The sequence below is a fragment of the Callithrix jacchus genome, chromosome 15 (genome assembly GCF_049354715.1).
Source record: "Callithrix jacchus isolate 240 chromosome 15, calJac240_pri, whole genome shotgun sequence".
Classification (NCBI taxonomy): domain Eukaryota; kingdom Metazoa; phylum Chordata; class Mammalia; order Primates; family Cebidae; genus Callithrix; species Callithrix jacchus.
Window position 1 is genome coordinate 26,082,970 of NC_133516.1, and position 25,263 is coordinate 26,108,232.

Genomic DNA, 25,263 nt, shown 5'->3' on the forward strand with positions numbered 1-25,263 from the left:
TTCCGTGTCCCTGGTGCTTCCTCCTCCCTCGTCCTCCATCCTCCTTGGGCACCTCGCCCGCTTTGTCCCGCCAGCTGCCACAACCCCGACCAGCCCGGGTCAGAACGCCGACAGGATGCCCTCCAGCAGCCCGCGCGCCGACCGCAGGTGCGCGGCGCCCCGCCCCAGCGCTGACGTCACAGTGACGCGCGGCCCGCGCAGGCGCAGCTCGCCCGTACCCCCTCCCCGCGGCCGGCAGCCCCGCTCGGTATTATGATTAGCGCTGGGTGCGGGGTTTCGGCGGCCGGGAGGGAGTTGTCGGCGCCGCGGCCGCTGCGTACGGACGCCCGCCTGCCGGCTAAGGTAGGGGCGAGCGCGGGGCGCGGCGGGGCGCTGCGGTTGTGGGCAGGCTGCGTGGCCGGCCTCCGCTGCCTCAGTAGCCTCCGCCGTTGCCGGACTGGGCTCCCGGGCCGGGGCGCTCGCCGCAGGCGGAAAGTAAGTTGCGCTCTCGGCACCGGCCGCAGCGCGCGGCCCGGGAGGACGCGGGGCCCGGGCTGCGGCGGCCCGGACCCCGCGGCGCGGCCTGGCGGCGGGGCGGCGGCGGGGCCCGGAGGGAGCCGTCACTGCGGCGGCGGCCGCGGGCGCCCGGAGGCCCTGCCCTTGCGGCCGCGGCGGGATTGCGGCACCTCGGAAGGCGCCCGCATCTCCGCGCCCCGCCCCGGAGCGGGCCGAGTGCGGCGCCCGTGGCGCCCTGCGCTCGGGGCGCCCGGTAGGGTGTGTGTTCTTTGAATGCGTTTTCCCCTTTCGACGACTGTAAAAATCTGGCTGCAGCAAAGGGGTTCCTCGGTCCAACTGCTTTACAATAGAGTGGGGATGTTGTTGTCTGTAGAGAAAGGGCAACGGGGTAAGGAAGGAGGAGCAATGCCATTCCCGAGGGAAAGCTGGAATTTTTCGGACTGGGAGACTGGGAAACCTACGTTCTTTTCCACAGTCATCGCCTGTTGATCTCTTTCTGGACCATTTTACAGGAACCTTCCTGCGTTTTACTTGGACTTGGGTTGCAGGAAAGTGGCAGCCTTTTATCTTCGGGGTTCTTAGAGCTGTGCTATTTCTAACAGTTGAATCACATACAATCCAGTAGCTTCATAGGCAGTTTCAAGATTTGGGAAGAATTTAGCAGTGGAGTTCCTAAATCTGTAGAGGTTTGAGGATATGGGACCTTTCAAACTGTCATGTTACTACCCCCCACTTCCCTGTAATTATGTGCATTCCCGAAGTCTTAGGAACAGTGGTAAAGTTGACTTAATGCGTTAAACATGTCAGGTTTTAAGGTGAAGGATGGCTTGCAAGTGTTGGGCATCCTGTTGAATCTCCACCGAATTCCTATCAAACATGAAATGCCTCAGTTTGGGTTCCTTGTATGGTGTTGGAGCACTATGTCCCAAACTAGTCTTTAACTTATCAGAATATATATAGCAGTGTACTTTAAAGCCCCGGTTGTCAAGGCTTATGTAATCAGTTTGTTAATTTATAATCTCATTATATTGCTTTCCAGATTTATAAAATAATTCCCTTAAGGAAATCTGCCCTTAACGTCTGCTTGAATATTTCTCTTGGAATTGGATTCCTGAAGAGGAATGTACTGTACAAGTGATGATTAAAGCATACTAATTAGACAAGTTTCTTTTTTTAAAGAACACCAAATACCAATTCTTTTAACTGATCGTATGTGTACTTGTCCCTGTGAGAACAGGTGACATTCCCATTTTACAGAACTAGGAATGAGAGAAATTACATGACATTCCCAAGGTCACATATTGAAGCAGTTGAGAAAATCAAGTGCACGGTGCTAACTTTTTGTAATACTCTCATCCTCACGGCTTTTCAGGCAGGAAGCTCTCAGTGTCACCTTTCAATTTTTTTTTTAATTTGTATAATCAGTTTTTAATTGTTCGTTTTGTGCACGGAAATTACTCTCACCCCTTTTTAAAAAATATAATTCTGAATAAATTTTTCTGTATGATTGCAATAAGATCCATTAGTTTAAAACGTGCTAGAACTCAAAAGTTGTACTTACTTTTATTTTTCCAGACCGGAAGTGTAGCTTGGGACTATATAGTTTAAACTTAATCACATAATCCTAAAAGAAAGGCTTTTAAATGTCCTTATTAAAATTGAAGGGCTTTCAAGATGTTTTTACTGGCCACAGGAAATACTGTTCATCTGAACTTTACTGTGACTGCTTTCCTCATATAGAAAGTGAAACTAAATAGAAAAATATTTATTTCTGGAGGTACTGAACAGCCATGGTTCTAAGCACTGGTGTAAATAAGACATGATTTCTTCCCTGTAGCAGATTGTCTAATCCTAAGAGCTCTTTACACTGCCCAGGAAGAAAAGGGTACAAATGAACTTTCCATAGGCCAGAATTAAACGTAGATGAGAAACTCTAGACTTAATTTAACTGCATCCCAGCCGTTTGCTTAACAACCAGAAGAAAGAGTATTTACAGCCAAGATACTTTAGTAAGGAAACTGTTATTCAGAATTTAGGTATTTCCCAGTGTGTATGTATGTGCAGGTAAACTTAGATCAACTTAGGTGGAAAAGTTGAGTGGATCCTAGCAGTTCTGAAGATAAACTTAACCTTTGATCATTTATTGATGGAACGTTTGTGTGTCTCTTTTGAGGGCCATAGGGTAGAGGGAGGGCAGCAGTAAAAAAGCGAATAAAAATCAGTTCCTGACTTTAGGTGTTTAGAAGCTATTGGGAAACACCAAGGAAAACAGTAACAGCACAGATGAACTGTGGTGAGGCATAGGGAAAACCCTGCAGAAGCACAGGGATGGTGTCAGTGAACAGTGTGACGTGGAAATGCTTCACAGAGGAGGTGATGGTTAAACTGGTCTTAAAGGATAAGAATTCCCAGGCAGAGAAAAAGGGAAAAGGCTCAGAAGGTTCAGGGAGGGTGAGAAGAGACAAGGTCAAGTGGTGGGAAAAGAACGTAGATCCAAGTAGGTGAAAGGGAGTGGAGAAGGCCAAAACAGTGCAGCTGTTCTTTGCTTAAAGCCTTTGAAAAGGAAGGAGAGAAATGGGGCAGTTGCTTTGGGGAATGGAGGAGAAAGTTTTTGGTGCACTGTTTGTTGTGTTTTGTTTTAACATTGGGAAGAGCTGGTATAAAATTCCTCAGATTTAACAGCCTCATGACTGAGCACTGGAAGTGTGTTGTCTGCTCTGGATAATCCAGAGATATGTCGTTGATCCTCATCTGCTTTTCTGCACATCTGCTTTGGGTTGTGGCTCTGTGTGCCATGGGAAACCATTTCTTGCTGGTGGTAGGAGAGAAACCTGTCTAAAGAGGATTCCTGCTTTGCCCTCTCTGAACATTTATTTCTCTGCTGTCACTTCCAGAGCCTCCTGAGAGTCTGCTTTGGCATCCCCAGCATTTGGCCTCTGCTCAGGTAGGCTCTTCCATGGCAAATCAGGTCTCTCTACCTTTCCTTTTGCTATTATGCCCCCTAGTCTACTGCCATGTAGCTACTCAGCAGTTACTTCAGATTCAGAGGGCATTAGTTTGTTCATTTGACATGTTTTTAAGTTTTGGAGTATCTTCAGGCCCAAAGCAAGATTAGGTCTGTCTATATATCTAAACACATACCCTCTTGATTACATATTTGCCTGGGCCGTTTAACGTAGGTTATGACAGAATGCCCCAGGAACCTGGATTACACAACATAACGGTCAAATCACAGCCTTACTGGGCCTCAATGTCTTAGTTGTTTACATGTGGTTATGTTTCTTAAACCCACAAGACTGTCAGCTCTTTGAAGGCAGAGACTACTTCTTTGATCTCTACGTTATCAGACCCAAGTAATACCTGGTACATAGTTTGTACCAAGAAATGTCTTGATGAAGAAGCTTAAAAAATCTAATCTTTAATTTGTTGATTTTATCTGCCTGTTATAGAAACCACACCCTTTCTAATAAAGCTGGGTTGGATTTGAATTGTTTTTCCAGTCATACAATGTTAGAACTAGAAGGAAATCTACTCTCTGCTAGCATGTGGTAGATGCTCCTGTCCTGAAAGTCTGGTCTGAGAACAGCATCACTAGCTACCATTCTCCGCTGCAGTCATTCTAGATTGCTCTCTTTGCTTAGCCTCCTGTGCATTGAGTTCTTGGATTCTACTTCCAAAATGTGGCTCCTCCACAACATCCGTATCATCACTGTCTATGTACCAGCTGCCCTCATTTTTAAGTCTAGGTAGTCATTTACCTGGAGACGTTTTCAATTGTCTTCTTACTTGTCTTCTAGCTCTCTATTCTTGCTCTTTCAGTCTGATCTTCCCTTTGCTGCTAGAGTAGTTTGTTAAACCGTCATCTCTGATTACTGTTCTCCTGCTCAGGATTTTTCTTTGGCTCTTTATGCTGGCCTTCATTTGTTCATTTAATAAATTGTATCTGTATACTTGGCAGGCCCTGGGATACAGAGCTGAATGAAATGAACATGGTCCTTACATGAACTGAGCCTATCATTTAGTTTAGTGGGGGACACAGATTATTAATCACAGAGTCACACAAATAATTATATGACCTCACAGTTGTGATAAGGGTCATAATGCCAAAGGACACGGTGCTGTGAGTGGGTATAGGGAGCTAGTATGTGCAGGGATTTGGGGAGGGAAAGGGGATGGTCAGGAAGTCATCCTTTAAGCTGGGCCCTAGAACATGGGTAAGGGCTAGCCTAGACTTAAGAAGTAGAAACTGATTAATTTTATGGAATACAAGACCCTTTGGGTATCTGGCTCTTACCTACCTGCCTGACCTTGTCTCCTACCTTCTGCATATATTGTTGTCTGAGTCACACTAAACTTCCTTGGGTCTCTTTCCTGAAAAGCCTCTTCCTTACCATTGCCAATTTCAATTCTTAGCTCAAATACACAAAAATTTTTATGTCTCCAGAATGCCATCTGTGGCATTCTCCAAGGCAGATTTAGGGGAAAAGAATATCTCTTTTTGCATGTCTGTTCTCATAAGAGACTGTATGTGAACAACTTGAGACACAGACCTTCCTAGTATCCAGTACAGGTGTTTAGGGGCCAGTTCGTTGAGCCAACTGGAGATGAGGTTACTGGTAAGAAAATGAAATGGAGAACTATATATACAGCCTTTCTCTAATACTGTAATCTTGTGGGAGGGAGGCCAGTTCTGAAGTTAGGGGGATAGAATCCTTAGGAGATTTGTATTCTACTCACACCCTGCTAATATATATTATCCCATTTAGCTTTCACAGTAACTGTCCAAGGTGGTGATTATCTTTGTTTTATCAAGACATGCCTGTTTGTAGAAGTTGAGTAACTTGTTGGGCTGTAGATCCTGTAGTACTCTTTCCACTGTGCTGTCATACCACTCTGCATATTTGCTGAATGAATGAATTTCGATCATTCCTAAAGTGTACCTCTGTGGTGAAGATAATAAGAAAAGTTTACTCTGCGGTACTTTGAAATGTGGAATCTTAGGACTGTTATCTTAGCTCCTTCTCTGATGTCCCCTCACCGCCATATGTACACACACGCACTTAGGTTATTATATTGTCTTTTACTCTGTATTGCATAGTTAGGGGAATAATAATCAAATTTGTTTTAATACCTAGCTATGTTGCTTCTTCTATATTAGAGACCTTATATCGTAGCTATTTTAATATAAGTTTTACTGTCTTAGTATGACTTTTATATAAGGTTCATTTTAGATTTAGGATAATATACTAGCAAATACTCATAGATGGATTATTAGGCTAGAGTGTACTATATATTTGTGGATCTCTTTTTGAAATAACCATAATATTATACAGCCTTTTTATTTAACAGTGGACAAAAACAGTGTGATTACATTTTTTTCAGAAACTGTTAAAATATTTAATTGGTGTGTAACTTAAAAAAAGTAAGTTTTTGTGATCTGTTGCACTGCCTGGTGACCATAGTCAACAATAATGTGTTGTACATCTTTAAATTGCCGAAAGAGTAGCTCCTTCACATCCTGACCACACACATATGATAAGTTGGTAAGGTGAAAGATATGTTCGTTAGCTTGATTGAATCTTTCTACAGTGTATATGTAGATCCAAGTTTAGCTTTCTATTTTACCTCATTTATTGCATGTTGAACACTTCCCTCTTTATTGGCATAGAGTATTATGAATGGTACTAAAGAAATTTGGATTGAGAGTATTCAGACTACAGTTTCAGGGCTTGGTTTTGTCCTTTGCCTTTCTATTTTCTGAGTATTTACTAATCTTCATGTGAGGGACATTTTTTTCAGAAGCAAATGGAAAGAATATAGTTTGCAAAATACACCAAAATTACAGTTTGGGAAAGGATAAAGGATAATGTTTTTAAGGAAAAAATAAAACCTGCTTAAATTTTACCTGAATTATTTACTTGGTGTTGGCTGGGGAGGAGTCTTGCTGTCACAAAATTGAATGCAAACAGTTGTGTGAAGTTATTTCAAGGGGCCCTTCCAGTTTTAGATGACCAATAATTACCACAGCCTGTTTTATGAATGGCTATTATCCTGTAACTTCCTTTCTCAAGATGCAGTTTCTAAACATTTCAAAAAGTTTTAAATGGAATTATTTGTTCATAATGTTTATTAGATGAGTCTTTAGTGGCTCTCGGGAGTTTCTTCCTCTGAAGACACCTGGAGCGGGTAACTTGCATAGGATATCAGAATTGGAGGAACACCAGAAATGTCAAAATAGATTAATTTTACTGCCTTTGTTTTTCTGTGAATTAGAAAGGAGAAGGTAAAAGCTTCATATTGTTTAAGGGAAAAAAAATGCAAGGCTCAGGGGTAAGTGAAGGCTAGAATCCAATCCAGGCAACTCGTAACTGGGTATAGGTCCTGGACAAAGTGAGTTCTTAACCTCATTGACCCTGCCCTTTCATTTGTAAAATGAGGAAATAAATGATATAATAAATGTAAAAAATGCAGTACATACACAGACTCCTAGTAATTAAAATCTGTTTCCATGTTTTGAGACCTTTATTCAAACAAAACTGGAATTCTAATGGGCAACTGTGGCAGCAAAAGACATTTTAAAAATTAGAAATAAGATAATGAAAGAAAAATCTGTGGTTTTGCTTTACTCGTTTCTGTATAAACCTGTTTAGGTTAGTAGTAGATTTTTAGTAGTATATATATGGATAATAATGACAGAGAGCTATTAAGTCATAACAAATTTAGTGTTTATGGAAATTTATAGTGAACAGTGAACTTCCAACATTTGTTTAAATTCTCTAATAAGTTTATTTCTGTGTTGCTTTCATGTTAATATGTAAAGGAGTTTCCTCTTCTATTGAGAATCTTTGATGAGAAGCTTTTTATTGTGCATTTTTGATTCTTTAATGATACTTTGAATTAAACTTAAGTATAATTAAAACATAGATATTTGGTGAATTATTTAGTACGGCCAGTTTTCCATTCATTTTGTCCAGCACAGTTGCTCAAATGATGAGCCATTAGGTATTCTTCAGAATCAGCCACTTCTCTTAAGTTTACTAAATTTATCTCACTTCTACCCAAAATAATCACTTCACCCAAACTGGTGTTTTCCTTTCCTAAGCCAGCCAGCTATAGGCATTCTTACTTTGTTTCTTGTTTACCCCACTTTCAGGAATGGCATTCCTCTACACCTGTTGAAGGATAAGCTCTGGTCTGTGGGCTTCCCTTGTCCTTGGTGAGCCTGCCCTTATGTAATGTTCTCTGCATACCTCTGACATACCTCACCTAGATTCGCTTGTATAATTATTTCTCATTTTAAATGTGCATCCTATTTTTGCTTTTTAAAATTATTTTAGTTTAAGTTTTGGGATACATGTACAGAACATGCAGGTGCGTTACATAGACATACATGTGCCATGGTGGTTCGCTGCACTGTAGATCCTATTTTCTTAAATCACTTTTAAGATTCGAATGGACAGGGGCTGTATTGTGTCCTGTACTGTTGAGGCTCAAATTATTTGTTAATGAAAATGACTTAATGTTTCTTTATTCAGACTGAAGCAGTTGCATACCTTCTTTCTTTTATTAATTAATTTGTTTGTTTCTTTTTTTTTTGAGATGGGGTCTCGCTTTGTCTCCCAGGATGGAGTGCAGTGGCTGATCTCAGCTCACTGCAGCTTGGACTCATGAGCTCCTGCAATTAGCTTGCTTCAGTCTCCCAAAGTGCTGTGGTTATAGGCGTGAAATATTTGCTTCTCAGAGGAAGTAAATATTTCGTTGAATATGTCTTGTTTATTAACATTACATAAATAGGCATTAGATAGTATAGTACACAGTGTATTTTTGGAAAAATTGATGTATTTCATAGATCTCTTAATGGAAAAGTAAATGGAATGAATAATTATGTACAGAAAGTCAAAATTTTAGTAGCCTCTGCCTTTCCTGGACTATTAAAGCAGCACATATTCACTGTCAAAAAATTTTAAGGACAGAAAAGCATAAAGAGAAAAAATATCCTGTAATCTTATTAATTTAACATTTTAGGTTTTTAAAATATATACATTCATACAGATGATATGCCTTTTTAAAAAAGATTGGGACAGGCTGGGTGTGGTGGCTCATGCCTTGTAATCCCAGAACTTTGGGAGGCCAAGGCAGGTGAATCACTTGAGGTCAGGAGTTCGAGACCAGCTTGGCCAGTATGGCAAAACCCTGTCTCTGCTAACAAAAATACAAAAATTAGCTGGGCATGGCGGCATGTACCTGTAATCCCAGCTACTCAGGAGGTTTAGGCAGGGATCAATTGCTTGAACCCAGGAGGCAGAAAGGTTACAGTGAGCCAAAATCTGGGCTACACTCCAGCCTGGGCGACGTAGTGAGGCTCTGTCTGTTAACCCAGTGTTAACAGTATGCCACCATATTCTGAGGCTATTTCATTTCATGGGGAAGTCTCATAACGTAAAGTTAAGTAAAACAAAAAAAAATTTATATACAAAATTTCATAGTATAGGGATTTCATAGTATAGGGATTTTATACTATGAAATTTTGTATATAAATTTTTTTTGTTTTACTTAACTTTATGTTGTGAGACTTCCCCATGAAATGAAATAGCCTCAGAATATGGTGGCATACTGTTTATACTGGGTATATTGTGTTTTATTTAACCATTTCCTTATTGTAGACCTTTAGATTATTTGATTTTTTTTTGCATGTATAAATATCACTGAACATTGTTGAATATAAATATTTGTCCGCATCTTTCTTTGAGACATGAATCTAGTAGTTAAATTATTGTCAAGGATTTTATTTTAAGGCTCTAGAGACAGATTGAGTATCTCTTGTCTAAAATGCTTAGCACCAGGAGTGTTTTGGATTTTGTCAGATTTTGTAACATTTGCATGTAATGATGAGACCCAAGTCTAAACCTGAAATTCATTTTTGTTTCATTTACACCTATAATTTTATACCCTATTTTTAATAATTTTGTGCATGAAACAAAGTTCTACCGCATTTCCTCTTAAAAACTAATAGAACTGTGATTGGTCATATGAGAGTTTTTTTTACTTGCAGTGTCTTGTTGGCACTAGAAATTTCAGATTTTGGAGCATTTTGGATTTCATATTTTCAGTTTTGGGATGCTCAACCTGTACACATATTGCCAAATTGTTTTTCAAAAGGTAGCTTGCTTGTGGTCCCACCAGTGTAAGAGAATCCCTGAGTGAGCTGTCTTTGAGTCAAAGTCAGTGAAATGTTAGGTACCAGTATTTTGGTTTATCGACGAAGTTTTTTTTCCGTTTCTCGATTCTTTTTTGACTATTTTTTAGTGACCATCTTCATCAAAATATTAACAGGAGGGAAAAAAAGATGATAGGGAGTTAAAATGAGTTTTGACAGTGTTAATAAAAGCTTTGGATCAGAGGAGATTTAGAGTATTAAGTTTTTAAATTTTCCATAACTTCCAACTTAATATTCTGTTTTCCTGGGAACAATAAGTAATTGTGAGTTGGATTTGTTTATTTTGGAGTAATTTCTACACACCCAGCTTTTGCTTATATCATTACTTATTATGTGTGCTGGAGTTGTCACCATACTAATTTTTAAGTCCTGCTTAACCGTAGGTAGAAATAATGACATGCTTAGCATTTTTCATCGCTTTACCAAGAGGCAGAATCTGTTTAGGAATTTCAACTTATTATCTATGTTGCTGGTCCAGGTCTTGTGGCATGGATGTTAATCTCTTCCTCTCTACAAATTATTAGGTACTATACATCAGTTAATAATTTGCCTAGCTCCTGAATACATTCAAATTCCTTGATATATGCTGGACCATAGTTTGGTTTACTTAGAGGAAATAAAGATTACTTAAACCAGTACTTCAAGGATTCTGCGTTGGCAACCAAATCATGCCTCAAGAAACTGGAACAGGCTTCTCATTATGACATTCCTAGTCCCTCAGCGGCCCCTAGTCCATTAACATTGATGAAAATGAAGAACATACTTTAGTAGGCAGTTATACCTTGTCTTGGAAAATGCTTTCTTAGAGACTTAGGAATACTAATTGCCCAGAAGAACATTTCTAATAATAAATGATTTTAATCTTTTAATTTGTAGTTCCCATCTTGATTTCACCTAGTGATTGCAGACTGATAACTGTATAACTACATTGTAATATTAAACCAATCCGGTGAAAAACTGAATTCTTCTACAACCTAGGACCTATTGACCTGTTTATTGTTCTCATTTTTGATTTATAGCTTATATTAATGACTCCTAGGAGGAGGCTTGCTATCCCTAAAAAGTTAAATATTGTTTACTTTTTTTTTTTTTTGAGGCTGTCACCCAGGCTGGAGTGCAGTGGCATGATCTCGACTCACTGCAACCTCCGCCTCCTGGGGTCAAGTGATTCTCCTGCCTCAGCCTCCCAAGTAGCTGGGACTACAGGCCCGCGCCACCACGCCTGGCTAATTTTTGTATTTTTAATAGAGATGGTGCTTTACTATATTGGCCAGGCTGGTCTCAAACTCCTGACCTCAAGCGATGCACCTGCCTTGGCTTCCCAGAGTGCTGGGATTACAGGTGTGAGCCACTACACCGGCAGAAATACTATTTACTTTGAATAAAGAAAACGGCAGTGGTGACTGCATGACAGGGCTGTGTTTATTTTGCTTGACTTAAAGCTTATTCCTGGAAGAGTTTCCTGTCTTCCTTTCAGCCTGTACCATTTTAAAAATTTTAGCAGGAAGATTAGGTTGGTAATATCATTGAGAGAGTGTTAGTTCCTCTACTTAAATTGGCTTTTCTATAGATGTACAGTTTAGTCTGCTATTTCTCAGGAGTAAGGATTACAGTTTTCATTTTTTGGTAAGATACCAGATAATTTCTGTGTATAAGAAGCTTAAATGCAGTTTTCGTGTAACTTTGCAAAAACTCAGGTTTTAGTTGTCTATTTGAGATGAAGATACTGGCATAGTTTTTTTTTTTTAAGCATTTAGTATGTTGGAGAGGAATATTGGTTGTCTGATTTTGGAGGAAAACTTATATTCTAAATGAAATGTTTATTACTATAGATAAACTGTAGAAGTAGCACAGTTTTTGCACACAGCCCTTTTTGTTCAACTCCTCTACTTTCTCATGCCATGGATTGCTTCAGAGTGGTATCCAAGCAGATCTGCCTTTGTTGAGCATACTCTTTTGTCCCTACCTCTCTCTCAGAGGTATGAGGAAGAGGCATTTGATGTGCGGATGAAACTGCAATGGTGATGATGTTGATGAAACGCTTAAAGTGAGTTTTAATAAGAATAACAGGGTGAATTCCAAATTGATAGTAAGTTTAGTAGAAGCTGCTTCTACAACTGTTTTCAGCAGCTTGCAAAACGTGTGTAGGGCCACCCACACTTCCTTCCTCTTCTCCAGCCACACCCACATGCTTCAGTTGCTTCTGTTCTCTTTAGTGGGAGAACATCAGTATATTCTTGCAACACTTAACGGTGCTTGTTTCTCAGATACAAGTTTTTATATTATGAGCACTCTTGGCAAGCTGGCCTATTTCACTTAGCTGTATAGTCATTAAAAATACTTATTTAGAAGAATTTAGTGCATGGGAAAATGTTTGCTTTATAAAGTAGAGGAAAAAATAGGGATCAAATTTCATGTCCAAAATCTTAGCTTTGTAAAGAACCGTAACTATAAAGGATGTACACTCAGACTTGATGAGAAATCATCCTAGATAAGATTATAGGTGATTTTTATTTTCTTTTTTGTGCTTTTATGTATTTACTAAAGTTTCTAAAGTGAGCTTGTATTAACTTTTCCAACTTGTTTTTTGGAGAGAAGTATTGTGAAAATAGTTACATTTTTTTTTTCTTTCTTTTTTTTTTTTTTGTTTGAGATGGACCATTGCCCTGTCCCCCAGGTTGAAGTAGAGTGCCATGATCTTGGCTTACCCACGATCTTGGCTTACTGCAACCTCTATCTCCCAAGTTCTGCCTCAGCCTCCCAAGTAGTTGGGAGTACAAGCACACACCACTATGCCCGGGTAGTTTTTGTATTTTTGGTAGAGAAGGGGTTTTACCATATTGGTCAGGCTGGTCTCAAACTCCTCACCTCAGGTGATCCACCCACCTTAGCCTCTGAAAGTGCTGGAATTGCGGTTGTGAGCCACTGTGCATGGCCACAAATCTGTTTTTACTCTGACATCCCCCAAACCCCTAAGTATTACCCCATTTTATTTTTTTTTAATTGTGTCTGGGCATATATTATAAATAGAAAATGATTAGGAAGAATCAATTACTATTTTTATACATTTGTCTAGATCCAGCCTTAGAGTATATATTTTGATTTTAAGCAAAATTCAGTGTGAACAGATGTTATCATAAAGGATAGGATTTTTTTTTTCAAAATTCCCCCCACCCCGTTTTTTGCTAATCTTTATATTCTAATTGTACTTTTCTCCTGAACTAAACAGATTTTTCTTTCGTAATTGATTTTGAGGTTTTCTATAAGACTATATTTGATGTGAAAAAATGTAAAGGAGTATTAAGTCCTATTTGTAGGGCCAAATTTGATAGGAAATTATCTTAATATTTTAAAAGCAAATACTTAGATTTTATGAGATGTTTTATTGAAAAACCCCAGACTTTGATGCCTAACTAGTGACATTATTTCCTGCATCTTACAACACTCATTTTCAATTTAATTTATCTTAGGAAATTGAAGAACAGTTCAGTTTCCGAATTGTTCTCTCTTATGAAAGAAAAAGAGAGAGAATAGTTTGGTAAATGCATTCTCTTGAAGCAGGGCAAACAACTGAAAGAACTGCAGCTTGGATGATAGCAACATCATCGCTGCCACCATGATGGTGGTGGTGGTGGCTGCTATTTACAGAATCCTTATTCTGTGCCAGGTGCTATTCTAAACTCTTTAGCTATATTAACTCATTTGATCCTCACCGTGTCCTATGAGATTGTATTCTTATTCTAATATTTTCTAATGAAGAAACTGACCATACAGAGAGGTCAAGGTAACTTAATGAGTTCCTTGGCTAGTGATTGGTGAGCTGGGCTTCAGATGCAGTTCTTGGTCTTTAGAACCAGTACTTATCACTGTACTACCACACTGCTTTGCAACAGAGATTAGGGATGAAACAGGGGCTGTTGGAAAAAGCCCCTGCAGGCAAGGATAGTGGAAGGAGCTACCATATCCCTCTTAGAGCTGAAGGACCAGTCAGGTAGGCATCCCAGGGTTCATCTGTCACTAGATATGGACCTGTACCCATGGCTTTGCCGGCCCTGTGTGTGCTGCAGAACTGTTGCTCCTTGTTTCCTCATTCCTGGAATGATACTTGCTTTCAAATCCAGAGGTCAACCACCTTTCCTCTTTCTTTCACCTTTCTTATCTTGTTTCCCCCATTCCCTTGCATTCCTTTTCTCCCAAGTGCATTGGAACTTTACCTGAACACCTCTCACCCTTTGTGTATAGTGTAAATTATGTTGGTGTAATGTGAACGTGTAGGCCTTTCTGCTATTCATGTAATAGTTCATTTTCATGGAAAGACCTGCAAGTCTACCTCGGTCAGTATTCCCTCATTCTGCCCCAAAGTTGGATGTATGTAATTTGCTCACATTCTTTTTGTTTGTGGTGATAGTTTCTTTGTTACTATCAAGTGGCAGGCCTCTGATGGTGAAGGTGTTTTGTGTGATCCCTGATGCTGGCATCATAAGTGATTTCTTCTTGCCTTCTAGAGGACAGTGTGTTGTCAAGGTTGGCCTCCTTGGCTGCTATAGTTAAGTGTTTCATGAATCTGCAGGGGTTCCTAAAGATAGATGGCTTTGACATCAGGCTGAGCATGATTAGAGCTAGAGACTGCTGCATCTTAGGCAAGTCGAGCCTCATTGTACCTACCATGCAGTTTCATGGGGAGGATTCAGTAAAATGTGAGTTTAGGGCCTGTTACCTAGGAGGCATTTTAAAAATGGCAGTTGTACTGTTGTTCATTATTATTTCTTCTCTCCAATGGAATAATTTTTCTGGCCTGTCTACCTGGAAAAATCTCTGTTCACTCTGAAATCCCTGTTAACCAAAGGTTGCTTAAAGGAGTTGTAATTCCCAGAAGGCAGAAGGATAATAGGGGGAGACTGGGTTACTAAAAACAAATTTTACTCTTTTATACATTTGTCTAGATCCAGCCTTAGAGTATATATTTTGATTTTAAGCAAAATTCAAACAAATAGAACTAAAGGTAAATCTTTTTCTGTATTTTCTTTTAGGAAAAAGAAGCAACTAACAAAACACTGTGATAACAAGGATTATTCAGTATGCAGTTTGCAGGGTATGTCTTGGAGACAGTAACAAATTCACCTTTACTTTACATAAGCCACATCTTAACATTTGGCATTGACGTTCAGAACGACTTTTGGGAATTGCAAGATCCTCAAAGATCAAAAAAACGATTTAGTTGCTTTGTGCTCTAACTCAAAATGTACTTGATAGTTGGATTAGACAGTAGACTAGTATTTAAAAACATGTTCACTAACAAGGATATTTTTTGTCTCAACTTTCAGTTAATCATAATGTCCTGTTCTTAGCTTACAATTCAATTGTGGTTTCATAGAATCTGGAAAAGGGGTGCTCATACAAAACTGAATTATTTGATAGTATGAGTGAATGTTTCACTGTAAGGTACCGTCATTGTGAAGAGACCAGTCAGATTCTTTTCCATGAGCTTGCTGTAGATTAAAAGTTATTTCACTGTGGCCTCTTGTTGGAACAGGTTTGGGAAGAGAAAGAAACATCAAGGTTTTTTTTTTTTTTTTTTTTTGAGATGGAGTCATGCTCTGTCACCAGACTGGAGTGCAGTGGCACAATCTGGGCTCACTGCAACCTCCACCTCCTGGGTTCAAGCAATTCTTCCGCCTCAGCCTCCCGAGTAACTGGGACCACAGGCGGGTGCCACCACGCCCGGCTAATTTTTTTGTATGTTTAGTAGAGACGGGATTTCACTGTGTTGGCCAGGATGATCTCGATCTCTTGACCTCGTGATCTGCCTACCTTGGCCTCCCAAAGTGCTGGGATTACAGGTGTGAGCCACCGTGCCCGGCCACATCAAGGTTTAATAGTAGTTATCTCTGGGTGTGTGAGGCTCTGAAAAAGAAACGTTTTCATTTGTTTTTGTAATAAAACAGTTTTATTTTTAAAAATCAGATTCATCTATAAAATCTGATTTATATGTCACTTTCCAGGAACACATCTAAACTAAAATGATAGATGAAAAGAACAAAGTTTATAACTTGGGGGCAGCCTGAAGGAATGTGTTTTGAGAGCTAAAGTGGCATTTGCAAGCTTATGGAATAGAAACATAGACAGACTTGGGTAGAATTTTAAGCATAATTGTTGCCCTTGTAATTAATTGAAGTTAAATATTTAAAGATAGTTTCCTGTCCCCCTAGAGTTTTTATATTTGAAAATTAAATATACCCAAATTAAAGTTTCTTTTGGGGAACTACTGTCCAAATAAAGCAAGGTCTTTCAATTTGGATTTTCTTATTAATCCTGTCATTAAAATTATTAGCTCAGATGACAAGGATAATATACATATAGAAGAAATTTGCTTTGCCCCCTCCCAACACCTAGGCATGTTATTGGTTTCTTACTTAAAAATTTTATAAGTTTAAAAATCTGAATAGCAGGATTAATAGTTTAGTTTTGGTTCTGAAGTCAATTTGCAGACACAGTGTAGTATAGTGTTTTAAAGCATAGACTTTGGTGTCAGACAGACCTGGGTTTCAATCCAGCTCTTTTACATACTGGCCATGTAGCCTAAACCAAGTTACTAAGCCTCAAAGTGGGGCTAAAAATTGCTGTCTCTGAGGGAAATTGTGAGGATTAAATAGAATGATGTGAAGCATTTGGTATGTGACTGATGTGTAATACTCATTCAGTAAATGGTAGTATAGTGCTATTTATTATTATTATAATTACTAAAATGCAAAAGACATTAGTAAACATAACAATGACTTTTTAAACATAATTGAACTTGTATAAATTTTGTGAGGGCGTATGTGATTCAGATCATTTCTGAAGTGGTATAAATATAATAGTGACTTTATGCTTTTATAGTCGGTATTTTAAGTCTTAAGATGATATTATCCTAAATGGGGCATTACTGATTAGTGGGGCCAAATGTTTGTAAAGAGTGTGGGCTTTGAAATTTATGAATTAGGCATGAACCCTAGCTTTTGTAGTATCATTTTGTACCTAGAGCAATAGACTGCTCTAGGTACAAAATGATACTACATATGAGACCAGTGCTGACTGGCCAGGCATAGTGGCTCAAACCTATAATCCTTGCACTTTGGGAGGCCAAGGCAGGAGGATTAAATGAAGCCAGGAGTTCAAGACCAGCCTGAGCAACATAGCAGGTCTCTAATAAAAATAAATAACAGTTTTTAAAAATTAAAAAAACTTACCTATTGTATTTCATTTTTTTGGGGTAGTTTTATCTAAGTGTACTCAATAATTAATGCTCTTAATATGTAACTGAAAATGTGAAAATGTATATTGAGAGCATTAGAAAAAACTTCACCAAAGGGATAGATATTGATTAACAGGAGACAGAGCTAGCCTTAGGAGGTTGCTATATTCCTCATTGGATTTTGTTACTCAGTTCTATTAAATGATGGTCAGAAAAAAGTGAGGGTTCAGCCTGTGAGATTTAAAGTTGCATTGTAAACTTGTGTAATTTTATACATTTGTTTGTTTTTCTGAGTCAGTGTCATTTATATTCATTCATTATAAAAGTTGAAAATTTTAAGTACAGGATGAAATGTGGTTCTTTAAAACCAAATAGTCTAAGACTTAAATCATCTCTAAGAATGCATGCCTGTTTACTCTTAGAATATCATCACCTTGTGGTGGGTTGTGATTGAGAGTTGGAAAACGATCATTAAAAATCAGCATAACTGATAAGTACCAGTAACTTAGCAAACATTTATTAAGTACCTACTACCACATACCTAGAACCTCTTCAAAAAATTTATTAAGATCAAAAAGTCAATGTTAATATGTTTACTATGTGTTAAGTACCTACTATGTGTCAGGTGCTTATCCTAGACAGTAGTGATCCAAGAGCAAACAATTACCTCCTAAACATTTTGGAAAAAGTTGCATTTCAAAATTTAATAAAACAGTTTTGATTACATGCTATTTGTAAGCACTGTTCTAGGTGTTGGGGGAAAGTAGAAGAAAAAGTAGAGCGTTAGAATAGAAAATCCCCAAGAACCTTCTACTGTTAGGATGGAGGAGACAGTGTACCCAAATACCTGTAGAATAAGACCACACGAGATGGAGGTATCTTAAGGTGCTCTGGAAATATTGAGGAGAGAAGGCAATCTCAGCTGGGAGAATTAGAGAAAACTTCACAGAATGGATGTTTTTTTGCACTTAAAGGAAATGTTGGTCTTAGGGAAACCGAAACGTTGTTGGGTTTCTGTCCAAATGTTTGTTCTTTGTGTTTTCCCTTGTCAGTGCTCGCCTTATTTTTTTTTTTTTTTTTTGAGACGGAGTTTCACTCTTGTTACCCAGGCTGGAGTGCAATGGTGCAATCTCAGCTCACCGCAACCTCCGCCTCCTGGGTTCAGGCAATTCTCCTGCCTCAGCCTCCTGAGTAGCTGGGATTACAGGCATGTGCCACCATGCCCAGCTAATTTTTTGTATTTTTAGTAGAGACAGGGTTTCACCATGTTGACCAGGATGGTCTCGATCTATTGACCTCGTGATCCACCCGCCTCGGCCTCCCAAAGTGCGGGGATTACAGGCTTGAGTCACTGCGCCTGGCCTTCGCCTTATTTTTTAAGATACTAATTAAAATTACTTTTAGAAAATGTTTGTTTTTTAAACATGCTTATAAAATTTTCTTTTTTCTGACATCATCAAAAACTGCTTCCAACTAATTTTTTTTTCAGTTTGTAAAAATTTAATATGGTATTTAAATTCTCAGCCTTTGTAATATAAACTAAATATAGGAATAGGTTGTTATGAATGACCCTGACTCATTTTATATCTCAATTTGTTTTCTTCAAGTTTCTCTTAAAATGAAAAAAAAAAGGATTTTAAAGTATGTGAAGAAGAGTCACAGAAACTTAATTTTGTTTCTCCTTTTATTTTGTAGATATCCATGACGACATTGAAAATGAATTTTTTGTATTCGCCAGATATTCTTATATGAGAAGATCTCTTTCAGACTGTCTAAATATTTTTTCTTCTGTTGGACCAGCATGGCAGGATTTAAGAGAGGGTATGATGGAAAGATTGCTGGATTATATGATCTGGATAAAACCTTGGGTCGAGGTCATTTTGCTGTGGTTAAACTTGCCAGGCATGTCTTTACAGGTGAAAAGGTGGCAGTAAAAGTTATTGACAAGACAAAACTGGACACTCTAGCTACCGGTCATCTTTTCCAGGAAGTGAGATGCATGAAACTAGTGCAGCACCCTAACATCGTCCGCCTTTATGAAGTTATTGACACCCAGACCAAACTATATCTTATTTTAGAACTTGGGGATGGAGGAGATATGTTTGATTATATAATGAAACATGAGGAAGGTCTTAACGAAGACTTGGCCAAGAAGTACTTTGCGCAGATAGTTCATGCTATATCTTATTGCCATAAACTCCATGTGGTTCACAGAGACTTAAAACCAGAGAATGTAGTCTTCTTTGAAAAACAAGGTCTTGTAAAGTTGACAGACTTTGGGTTCAGCAACAAATTTCAACCAGGGAAGAAGCTCACTACAAGCTGTGGATCTCTTGCATATTCTGCTCCAGAAATTCTGCTTGGTGATGAGTATGATGCACCTGCAGTAGGTAGGTAACTTCTGTCCAGTATTTGCCCATTTGAATTCTGTCAACTAGAGTTGGTCAAATCGATTGTTTATCTAAAAATGATTTCTAGAGAATGTCTGTTAAATTGATCTTAACTGGCAAATTGGGTTTTATAAATGCCATATAATCCTAAAGCTGGCTGTTTATTTATTTCAACATTTAGATGGCAAATGTCTAAAGTATATTTGTGAGTACAAAGGAAAATGAGTAAGTTATCATTTAAGGTAATCTCTTTTCTGTTCATTGTAATTTTTTAAAAGGTCTGAATGCTTTTCCTGTCTTAGATTTTTCTTCTAGCGGCTCTTTTTAGCCATCTCCTCTCTGTGCATATCCTCCGACAATCATTAGACACTCATATTGGAAAGGAACTGTGACTGTTACAATGCAGTGTAAATAATTTGGGTATTGGAGTCATTTATTAACTGTGAACTTGTTCGAACAAGTGCTTGACTACTCTCTTTCATTTTTTATCCATAATATAGAATTAAATTAGGTACAGGTATAATACTCCCATATTATCTTGTTTACTTTTCACAGTCCATCTCATTGTTCAGAATAGAAAACTGACTTGCAGAGGCCTTCTGTCTGGTGGATTCTGGAATTGTGGTACCTTTGGCATTCCCAACTACCTTCTTTCCCAGTCGATAACTTATGCTCTTGTCGAGATTTATCTATTTGTGGTGGAAATATTTACTGCCTTTCAGTTTGTGTCAACTTTGTCTCCTTGGGATTGTATTTGTTTTGAAGATCATATAGGAATTTGTTCTTAATTGTTTTAAGGATTTATTGATCTGAAGTTATGGTCAGCCTTTTAATTTGTTAAACTTGGGGAAATGCGCTAATATTACATGCACGTGATGTCAGATTCATTCATAAGAGTATTCTGTTTGCATTTGTGGTAATTTGAAATGCAGGTTAAAGGATTAATGACAAAGGTGCACTTAACATTGAAGAGTGTTGATATTGTATTGAATACTCTATACACCAAGGAACTGATTTTCATGTTAAGACTATTATAGAAAAGAAAGGGTTAATGAGCGGTTTCTGCCTACTACAGATAACCAGACTTCACTGAAAACTTTCATTGGAATATTTGAGCAGAGATTTTTGATTAGTGGAGCCATTCTAATCAGAAAACGAAGCCAGAAATTTCCAGAAGAGGAAACACAAATGTTTCCTCTTGAACATGAAAAAATCTTCAACTTCATTAGTACAAAGTTAATAAATTAAAAATAAGATACTCTTTCATACTTTTCACATTGGGAAAAACTAAAATCAGGCAAAACTAAGTGTTGGTAAGACCATAGGATATCAGGAACTCTTGTATTGTTTAGAGGACAATTTGGCAGTATCTTGTAAAGTTAAAGATGTACACATCTGGTGACCCAGCAGTTATCTCCTGCATATGCACCCCAGGGTAGCTCTCACTTAGGTGTACAAGAAATTTTCAAAGAACCCTTTTAACAGCATTGTTGGGTATACATCAGGGGAATAATTTGTTCAGTATTTGTATTGAATTCTATACATGGTGAAAATTAATGGAACATTTTTGCCAACATGATTGGATCGCACAAGCATACTGTTCAAGGGGAAAAAAGCAATTTGGTGAAGAATGCATATAACATGTAAAATTTTAAGACATACAAAGCAGTGTTATTTATTGTTTACCTGTAGTAAACTCTGAAGAATCCATGAGAGCAAGATAGGTTACTTCTGAGGGGCAAGCATATCTAGGGTTTCGGCTGTATTGGTGATGTTTATTTTCCAAGTTGGGTGATGGGTACGCAGGGGTTCATTGCAGTGTTCCTGTTTTCCCCCTTGTATCTTAAATATTACACAATAAAACTTTTAAAAAGCCATTTAAAATGGAAAAGGAAGCTGCTTGGGAAGGTGTTCACCAGTCTGATAAATGATTACTATGTGTTGGTGAGGTAGGCTTGGGTGGAGTTCATGGGTAACTTTTTTATTTTCATTATTTATAATTATTTCAATTCATATTGTGTGATGTGTGATTGAAATAAATATAGAATTGCTTTTTTTTAAAAAAAGGACAAGTATCTTTCTGTTAATATATATTAGTTTATCATGCCAAAATTAGTGATTTTTGTTTAGCAAAATGAGCATACACAGAAATTAAAATCTGTTATATTAAATTGTAGATGTTACTAAATAAAAAAATTAATAAGTATTTTATGGTATACTGGTCTTCAGCATTGAGATTTAGCTGAGGAATTGTCTGTTTTATTATTTTCAAAAAATCAGATTTTGATTTTACTTATAAACTGTGCTTTTTATCTATGTCATTGTTTTTTTCTTTCATCTTTATTCTTGTATCTTTGAGGTTTCCTATCTTTTAATACCATCATGTATCAAAAGCTTATTTCTTTAGTGTTTTGATTTCTAACAAAAGGATTTAACGCTATATGATCCCCTCTCCCATGATGTCTGATGACATCCTGGGGGTTTCACTCTGCAGTTGTTATTTATTGCTAAATTTATCTTTGGTTTCTTATTTAACTGGAAAATTATTTAGAAAGGTGTTCCTCTTTAAAAATTCAAAATGGATAGATTTATTTTTCTCTTTACTTGTCTGGTTTCTAACTTCTAATTTTTGTACATTGAAGTTAATAAATATGCCCAGTTGGTTTGTGCTTCAGACACAATTTGTAGATTTTCCTTTTGGCTTGATACGTGATAATTCATACCATGGTGACTATTCTTTATGTGATTAAAATAATTGTATATTTAGAGTTTTTATACATAATTAAGGTTATGCATTATGCAGTTTGTTCCTTTGTACCCTTACATGTTTTTATTCTAACCTGTCATTTTCTGAGAGAATGCTAGTCTCCTATTCTGATCTCTGAATGTTGTATTTTAATCAATTTTTGCTTTATACATAGTATTGTCAAGCTATGATTGACAGTAAAGATATTAAACATTTCGAATATATTTTACATGATGAGTTATACCTTTTATCAGTATGAAAGTATACTTAGAAGATGGCCGAATAGAAACATCTCCAGAGTGCAGTCCCAGTGAGAACAGCACAGAGGGTGAGTGCTCACCACATTTCTAACAATTTTTCAGTGCACATAGACCAGGATATTCCTGGGCTGAAAAGTCCCACGAATTTTCAGTGCGGCGGTTTCAGCCAGTGCCACATCAGCGCACAGGAACTCACACAAGTCTGGGTGGCTGTTTCAACTGGTGCCTGGAACGCCTGGGAGACAGAGCCGCCCATCAACTGAAAGGAAAGGGGCTGAGACAGGGAGCCAGGCGATCTGGCTCGACGGGTACCACCCCTACAAAACAAGCAATCTGAAATGCTCTGGATTGAGAGATTCGCAGCAAGCACAGCTGGACCCAGGACCATCCAGCTCAGTGGGGGGAAGGGCATCCCCTACTACCAAGGCAGTCCACCACTACCGAGGCAGTTCACACAGCAGCTGGGCAGAGCCTGCGGCAGCTCAGCAACACCTCTGCCGGCCGACTGTGATTAGACTACTCTGTGCCGGGTAGGGTATCTATGAAAAAAGGCAGAACAACAGGAACTTATAAATAAAGCCAACCTTCCTAGGACACAGCACCTGGGAAAAGAGGCGGTTGTGAGTTCAGCTGCAGCAGACTTAAAGGTACCTGCTCAATAGCTCTGCACAGAACAGCGGAGTTCCCAGTACAGCACTTGAGCTCCTATAAGGGACAGACTGTCTCCTCAAGCAACTCCCCAACCCCTGTATACCCAAAGAGACACCTCATAAAGGAGAGCTCAGGCTGACATCTGGCAGGTACCCTTCTAGGACGAGGATAGCAGAGGAAGAAACCAGCAGCAACCCTTGCTGTTCTGCAGCCCCTGTGGGCTTTCCCCAGGTGAGCAGGGTCTAGAGTGGACCACTAGCAGTTCTGCAGCAGAGGGACTTGACTGCTGGAAGGAAAACTTAAGAAGCAGAAAGAAATCGCTTCAACATCAACAAAAAGGATGTCCACTCAGAGACCCCATTCAAAAGTCATCAACGACAAAGACCACAGGTAGATAAAACAACTAAGATGGGAAGAAACCAGTGCAAAAAGTATGAAAGCACCAAAAACCAGAACACCTCTCCTCATCCAGGGTATCACAACTCATCACCAGCTAGGGATCAAAGATGGATGGAGAATGAATCTGATGAATTGACAAAAACTGGATTCAGAAGGTAATAACAACTCAGCTAAAAGAACATGTGCTAACCCAATGCAAACAAACTAAGAACCTAGAAAAAAGGTTAGCTGAGATGCTAACAAGAATAAACAGCCTAGAGAAGAATATAAATGACTTGATGGAGCTGAAAAACACAGCACGAGAACTTCGCAAAGCATACACAAGTTTCAATAGCCGTATCGACCAAGCAGAAGAAAGGGTTTCAGAGATTGAAGATCAACTCAATGAAATAAAACGAGAAGGCAAGAATAGAGAAAAAGTGAAAAGAAATGAACAAAGCCTCCAAGAAATATGGGATTATGTGAAAAGACCTAATCTACATTTGATAGGTGTACCTGAAGGTGACGGAGAGAATGAATCCAAGCTGGAAAACACTCTTCAGGATATTATCCAGGAAAACTTCCCCAACCTAGCAAGGCAGGCCTCTGTTCAAGCCCAGGAAATATAGAGAACACCACAAAGATATTCCTCAAGAAGAGCAACCCCAAGGCACATAATTATCAGATTCACCAGCGTTGAAATGAAAGAAAACATGCTAGAGGCAGCAAGAGAAAAAGGTCAGATTACTCAAAAAGGGAAGCCCATCAGACTCACAGCAGATCTCTCGGCAGAAATCTACAAGCCAGAACAGAGTGGGGGCCAATATTCAACATCCTTAAAGAAAAGAACTTTCAACCTAGAATTTCATATCCAGCCAAACTAAGCTTCAAAAGCAAAGGAGAAAGAATATTCTTTATGGAAAAGCAGTTGCTAAGAGATTTCGTCACCAACAGTCTGCCTTACAAGACCTCCTGAAAGAAGCACTAAACAAGCAAAGGAACAATCAGTACCAGCCACTCCAAAACGTACCAAACGGTAAAGACCATCGACAAAATGAAGAAAATGTGTCAACTAATGGGCAAAACATCCAGCTAGCATCAAAATGGCAGGATCACATTTACACGTAACAATATTAACCTTAAATGTAAATGGACTAAATGCCCCAAACAAAAGAGACAGACTGGCAAATTGGATAAAAAGTCAAAACTCATTGTTGTGTTATATTCAGGAAACCCATCTAATGTGCAAGGACACACATAGGCTAAAAATAAAGGGATGGAGGAAGATTTGTCAAGCAATTGGAGAGCAAAAAAAAAAAGCAGGAGTTGCAGTTCCTAGTCACTGATAAAATAGACTTTAAACCAACAAAGATCAAAAGAGACAAGGCCATTACATAATGGTAAAAGGATCAATGCATCGAGAAGAACTAATGATCCTAAATATATACACACCCAATACAGGAGCACCCAGGTACATAAAGCAAGTTCTTAATGACCTACAAAGAGACTTAGACTCCCACACAATAATAGTGGGAGACTTTAACACTCCACTGTCAATATTAGACAGATCAATGAGAGAAAATTAACAAAGATATCCAGGACTTGAACTCAGATCTGGAACAAGTGGACCTAATAGGCATCTGCAGAAATCTCTACCCCAAATCCACAGAACATACATTCTTCTCAGCACCACATGGCATCTACTCTAAAATTGACCACATAATTAGAAGTAAATCACTCCTCAACAAATACAAAAGAACAGAAATCATAACAAACAGTCTCTCAGACCACAGTGTAATGAAATTAGAACTCAGAATTAAAAAACTAACTCAGGACTGCACAACTTCATGGAAACTGAACAACTGGCTCTTGAATATTGACTGGATAAACAA

At 38.6% G+C, this 25,263-nt stretch overlaps 1 protein-coding gene across 5 annotated transcripts in view; it reads left to right on the forward strand.

Moving 5' to 3' along the window:
- The first annotated feature begins 210 nt into the window (after window positions 1-210).
- SNRK (SNF related kinase) overlaps window positions 211-25,263 on the forward strand; it is a 66,394-nt gene continuing 41,341 nt past the window's right edge. The window contains exons 1-4 of one of the 5 annotated variants that reach the window (XM_002758253.5): window positions 211-342; window positions 3,390-3,439; window positions 14,743-14,804; window positions 18,642-19,336. In XM_002758253.5, the coding sequence (XP_002758299.1) occupies window positions 18,748-19,336 (589 nt within the window). In that variant the 5' untranslated portion in view covers window positions 211-342; window positions 3,390-3,439; window positions 14,743-14,804; window positions 18,642-18,747. Of the gene's footprint in view, window positions 475-3,389; window positions 3,440-14,742; window positions 14,805-18,641; window positions 19,337-25,263 lie in introns of all 5 variants that reach the window. The other 4 variants (XM_008981480.5, XM_002758254.4, XM_035275002.3 and 1 more) reach the window with 4 other exon arrangements.